The sequence below is a fragment of the Castanea sativa genome, chromosome 9 (assembly GCF_040712315.1).
Source record: "Castanea sativa cultivar Marrone di Chiusa Pesio chromosome 9, ASM4071231v1".
Classification (NCBI taxonomy): Eukaryota; Viridiplantae; Streptophyta; class Magnoliopsida; order Fagales; family Fagaceae; genus Castanea; species Castanea sativa.
In genome coordinates, this window is record NC_134021.1 from 36,936,026 (window position 1) to 36,941,633 (window position 5,608).

The 5,608-nt window shown below is 36.2% G+C and overlaps 1 protein-coding gene across 4 annotated transcripts; it reads left to right on the forward strand.

Moving 5' to 3' along the window:
* The first annotated feature begins 250 nt into the window (after nt 1-250).
* Nucleotides 251-4,760, forward strand: LOC142610910 (serine carboxypeptidase-like 46). 4 transcript variants are annotated; one of them, XM_075782894.1, is made up of 11 exons: nt 251-559; nt 1,376-1,613; nt 1,757-1,858; nt 2,082-2,177; nt 2,522-2,614; nt 2,970-3,040; nt 3,153-3,503; nt 3,633-3,757; nt 4,157-4,249; nt 4,370-4,487; nt 4,565-4,760. In XM_075782894.1, the coding sequence occupies exons 2-11, from the start codon at nt 1,388-1,390 to the stop codon at nt 4,712-4,714; spliced, it is 1,425 nt and encodes a 474-aa protein (XP_075639009.1). In that variant the 5' UTR covers nt 251-559; nt 1,376-1,387; the 3' UTR covers nt 4,715-4,760. The 4 variants fall into 4 exon arrangements, 3 of the variants coding, with proteins under 3 accessions (XP_075639009.1, XP_075639010.1, XP_075639008.1); XR_012839898.1 differs by lacking the exon at nt 251-559 and having other exon boundaries at nt 707-1,613; nt 4,157-4,254; XM_075782895.1 differs by lacking the exon at nt 251-559 and having other exon boundaries at nt 708-1,613; nt 2,570-2,614.
* Nucleotides 4,761-5,608: the final 848 nt, after the last annotated feature.

Below are 5,608 nucleotides of genomic sequence, written 5' to 3' on the forward strand. Positions count from 1 at the left end.
GTTTCGGGTCCCTCTGTCGTCCAACCGACGTCGGCGGGTCGGGTCCGGGCTGGGTCAAAAACCGACCCAGCCCGACCCGTGGACAGCCCTACACACATATATCAAAAGCACCCAAACAACATAACTCAAAATTTTCTGCCAAACACTTCCTCAAAATGTCAAAACGCTCAAAAATGTTAGTGCGTCACACGTGATACAACCCCATCAAAAAAAAAAAACAAGACAAAATTGTCACACAACACGATGAATGACACAAGTAAAAACAAGTTTTAGACAATCAATGATTAGCCAAAAAAATAAACTTTACTAAGTCGAATGCAAACAAACGTGAAAAATCGGTCAAACCGACTCAATCTTGAATCGAAGTTGCAGAACAGACTCATACCGCACGTTCACGACAGAGATAGATCGACGCCGCGACAACGGCGGCGGCAAGTTGAGGCTGATTCGTTGTTGCGGCTAAGCCTATGGCTCACCACTCAAACTCCTCTGCTCAGGTCTTCGACGGCGTCGAAGGGATAACTGATCGGAGTTCCACTTGCACGGCTGCAACGGCGGTGTAAGCCCAACTTTTAAAAAAAAAAATATATATATATATATATATATATATTCAGATTTCTGTATTTTGTTTTTATATGGATTTTGGAGGATTTAATTAATACACCTGATATATTTAGGAGTCCTTTTTTCTTTTCTTTTCTTTTTTTAAAGTGATATTGCAAGTTTTAAAAAATTATTTTATTGTGTATTTGAATTTTGGAGTGGTTACGAGCAAAATAATTAGGCTAATCTTTTTTTTCTTAACTTTAATCTAGTCTCGCTACAAACATCATTTTTTTATCTACCAATTAACTGGTCGCGATGGTTACACTTTTAACCACATATGATGCTGCATTGGACCCAAGCCAAATTTTATCGACTTATAATTTGTCAAAATTCGGGCCGGTGAGTAAGTTGTTCTTAACTTTCAGATTTTTTTTTTTTTGAATTACTATTATTAAGGAATTTTTGAAAAGCCAAGGGACAACCCTGGCCGGTGGCCACCTAGCTTGGTCTGTAATTGAGAAGTTAAGATAAGTATATGGTGACACTACCCACTTGATTCAAACACTTACAGCCATAGGTTTGGTCCAATTTTGATATATAAACAAATCACTTTTGTCATTATCACACGAAAGGGGAACTTCATGACTACTGAAAAAAAAACTAGTCATGCTACTCGTGTTTGAATAGTCCAACGAGAGCGTCACCCCCCAAGACTCAAACTCTACTAATCTATTAAAGAAATAAGAACAAAAGTCTATTATCTGAAACTGGAGAGCAAGAGCTCTTGTTTTCACTGTCTTCATCTCGCTTAATCATGTACTACTCTCAGCAATGGATTGTCATGGGCATAATAATATGTGCATCTTTTGTACACATCTTTGTGCCTGTGGAACCTTATCCCATAGCTGATAAAATCACAAGTCTGCCGGGGCAACCTCAAGTCAGTTTCCAACAATTTTCCGGATACATCACCGTCGATGAAAAGCAACAGAGAGCTCTTTTCTACTACTTTGTTGAAGCTGAAGGGCAGCCAGCTTCAAAGCCACTTGTTCTCTGGCTAAATGGAGGTAAAATTACGTTGATTTTCAATTTGTCACTTAGCTCACAGAATGAACTCTTTAACTCTAATTTGTTTCCCATTTCCTGAACGTAAAATTTCCGAGTTTGATATACAAAACTATGCGAACATGTGCTTCTTCTCTTTCCGTAGGGCCCGGTTGTTCATCTTTTGGAGCAGGAGCTTTCCTTGAGCATGGCCCCTTTAAAGTGAGGGGAGACAATCTGGTCAGGAATGAGTACAACTGGAATAAAGGTATTCTAATTATTTTTCTAAGTCCGTGAGTACTCTTGTTTATCTTGTATCGTTTCCTTTTTAACTGGCTATGATTAATGTTTTACATTGTTTATATGTGCGTTTGACTATTTCTAGACCAAATCTGATTATTTATTATTATTATTTATCCGGGATTAATGACAAACCAGATTTAAGTGAATGTATAGCTGTTATTTACTTCTTAAGTTAACCTTTGTTACAGAAGCAAATATGTTGTACCTGGAATCACCGGCAGGAGTTGGTTTCTCTTACTCTGCTAATAAATCATTCTACACCTATGTGAACGATGAGATAACAGGTTTATATTCTTTAGCCTTATTTCTTATCGTCAAAGGCATGTAACAATCAAACTTTTTCCTACTGCATTCATTTGAAATTACTTTTTGTTGAGTTTTATGCAAATAGATTGTGCAGATATCATCTTGTTGCCAATGATTTTAAAGATAAAACACAGATGTTAGAGCCGTAATTTCAGAACAAAGATAAACAGAATCAATTGACATAAATCACAACTTACATTCAAATATCAGTGCCTTTTATATGTGTAATTTTTTCCAAGCAAATTACTATAAGGATGTTTAAATATCCAATCATTTTATATATGGACATTTTGAAACTGATGACATGTCTGCTTTTGCTAAGCACGAGACAATCTTATGTTTCTGCAACGCTGGTTTGCCAAATATCCAGAATACCAAGACAAAGATTTTTTTATCACAGGAGAGAGCTATGCAGGTAAATTTTCCATTTTAAACAAAGACAATCAGTTCTGGTGCAAACAGTAGTAAGATTTTGTGTTGATGCTGATGTACACATTGCTTAGAGAAAGTCTAATAGAGAGCATGGACTAGAATACAATATTATGGTCTACATTACATAGATAAGATATTTAAAATATAAATATGCAAGATTTAATTCAGTATGAGGAATAGGAATTCTTATAGTAGTCTAGTTTTCAAAAAGAAGAAGAAGAAAGAATCATCCTCCTACAAATCCAGGTGTATTATAGTTGTTCATTTTATTGATACAACACAGACACACTCAGAAAGAATTCTTATAAATTAAAGCCTTGAACCTGTTTCTGTAATAGGTCACTACGTTCCCCAACTTGCCCAGCTCATTATTCAGTCCAATGTGAAGATCAATTTGAAGGGAATAGCTGTGAGTAGAACATGAAATTTTTACTTTTGGAAAAACATATAAAAAAAAAAAAAAAAATTTCATGCCAAATAGTCTTGACTAAGCAGAATTCTATTAATTTGTACTATTGCAGGTCGGGAATGCTCTTCTTGATTATTACACTTTTGTCACCTCGCCCGGTGAGTACTATTGGTCTCATGGCTTGATATCTGATGCCGATTATCAACTTTTCACTAAAGCATGCAACGGTTCTGAGATCAGGAGAAGCAGTATAAACAGAGAAGTCGGTACTGCTTGTTATAATGCATGTGAAGATCTATTTGTAAAAGTTTCCCTAACAACCGGGATTGATCTATACGGTGTCATTAGTGATGTGTGTCTATCACCTGTTAAGTCACAAATTGACAAGCTACATGAACCACTCTTGTCCAGAATTCAAAATTTGTCATCTCTCCATTCAAAACTAGAGGCTCTTAATCAACAGGTGAAGTTTACACACCATTATGAACGCTCATATTGTGATATGTCTTTATCATTTTTTTGTAGTTAAAACTCAGCTTTTTCTTCCTGTAGATTTCAATTGATTATTACCTTTTCTTCCTTATGCTTACAGCAACTTAAAACGAAGGAACTGATTTGTGGAGAAGGTATCACACAAAAATATTTTAACAGGAAAGACGTGCAGAAGGCGTTCCATGCCCAGCTCCTCGGAGTCCAGCAATGGACTTTATGCAGCGAGTAATGATATGCACTAATAATCATAGTAATTATTTCACTTTAGTCTAAGTAGAGGTTGGGCCTTAATGCGTTGATAAGTGTCTTCTGTCCAAAGCCACATGTAGCAATGTTGGGTATGAGGATCCACCTCTCCAAAAATAAAAATAAGACTAGGACTACTTACCAATCTCCTATTCCAAATCCAGCCAAACTGTAAGTTTTGACAACTGGGTATGACCAATGTAAGCATCTCAAAGATAATGAAATGAAAATAATCACAACTTCATGGTTCTTTTCAAAACTAGTCCTGATAGTGGTACAAAGAAATGGAGTATACATTTTGTTTCTATAAATTAGTAATTCCTTCCTCTTGTTGACATTGGAATTGTTTGGGTTCCTTATTTACTTCTTCAATTTCAGAGTTCTACATTATGATTCTGGAAACCGAGAGATACTTACAATTGGTGTTGTGGGCTCACTTGTCAAGACTGGCATCCGAGCCTTGGTTTACAGGTATGGTAATATACTCTTTACAAAGCTCTTTACTATTTTACTTCCTATCCTTTTATCACATTTGTAGAAGAAAGAAAGGGTCTTGCTTACAATTTCGTTTATTTGGATGTAATACGACAGTGGAGATCAAGATGCAATAATCCCATTTACGGGGTCTCGGTCACTGGTAAATGGATTAGCAAAGGAGTTAGGTCTGAAAACAACCGTGCCATACAGAGCATGGTTTGAGGGAAAACAGGTCAATATGTTCATATGGTTGTGTTGAATGGTTGGTGCCAAATGGTATTGTCTTTTCTGATTTATTTTTCACTGCAGGTAGCTGGATGGACACAAGTTTATGGTAACAATCAGCTATCTTTTGCCAGCATAAGAGGAGCTTCACACACAGCTCCATCGACACAACCAGCGAGATCATTTTCACTGTTTAAGGCATTTCTCTCAGGAAAGCCACTGCCAAACGCATGAACTTATCAAAATCATGAATAAAATAAGAATGTGCTAGTATTATTAATCCGTGCGTCATTTATTTGAATTGCAAAGGCATGTATTCATGAAAGGGCATGGCTTCTGCCCAATGCCTCCAGTGCATTAAACCCGCTGTGATCATAACACGTGTCCGAAAATAGATGTGTCATGATCACGGTAGGTCCAATGTCACAGGACACTGGAGAGAAGCCATACCCTTCATGAAATTGCATTAAATAAATATGTATGCACTTGTATTATTAATCTGAAAATATTCCAACAACTGTGCCATTTGCATTTATGTTTGGTGGACTTCGCTTGGATTGAATTTCATATAGCATACATTGAAGGACAAAAGCCATATCTCCAGAACAACAAATATTTAATCTTCAAAACAGATGCTTTCCGGAAAATCTGAGAGCACCAAGCAACAAGAAAAAAAATGTCATTAAAATTTAAAATTCATAAATTGCAAAGTGAATGAAACAAACAAGGTTGACTTCATTCAATAACTAATTTAGCCTTCGAACTGTTACAAAAAAATAGTGGGAATTCGAAATTTCATAATACTTTCAACATCTTAGATGGAGTCCAATTTAGACCTTACTATAATCTTAGTTTCTTTTATCCCAAAGATTTTCACTTATTTCACCTCGACACTGTTAAACTTATGCCTCTTTATTGAAAATGATGTGATTCTTTTATACATGTAATGTGGCTAGAATGATCCCCTTAACCTCAATGAGTAATCTTCAGAAGTAGCCGAAAACATATCTTCAGAGGGCTGGCCTAACACATTTTAATGTTAGAAGGGTTCGAAATCTGAAAGTCCACTTTAGATTGGACAATTTAAAGTAGAGGTAATATCCTTGGGCCTTACAAATGAGCGCTCGC

Bases quoted from the DNA above. Each gene is read 5' to 3' on its own strand.
- LOC142610910 (XM_075782893.1), top strand. From the start codon at position 1,361: ATGTACTACTCTCAGCAATGGATTGTCATGGGCATAATAATATGTGCA. The intron at 3,758-4,156 runs GTAATGATATGC...CTTCAATTTCAG, and splicing joins CAATGGACTTTATGCAGCGA to AGTTCTACATTATGATTCTG. The intron at 4,250-4,369 runs GTATGGTAATAT...GTAATACGACAG, and splicing joins ATCCGAGCCTTGGTTTACAG to TGGAGATCAAGATGCAATAA.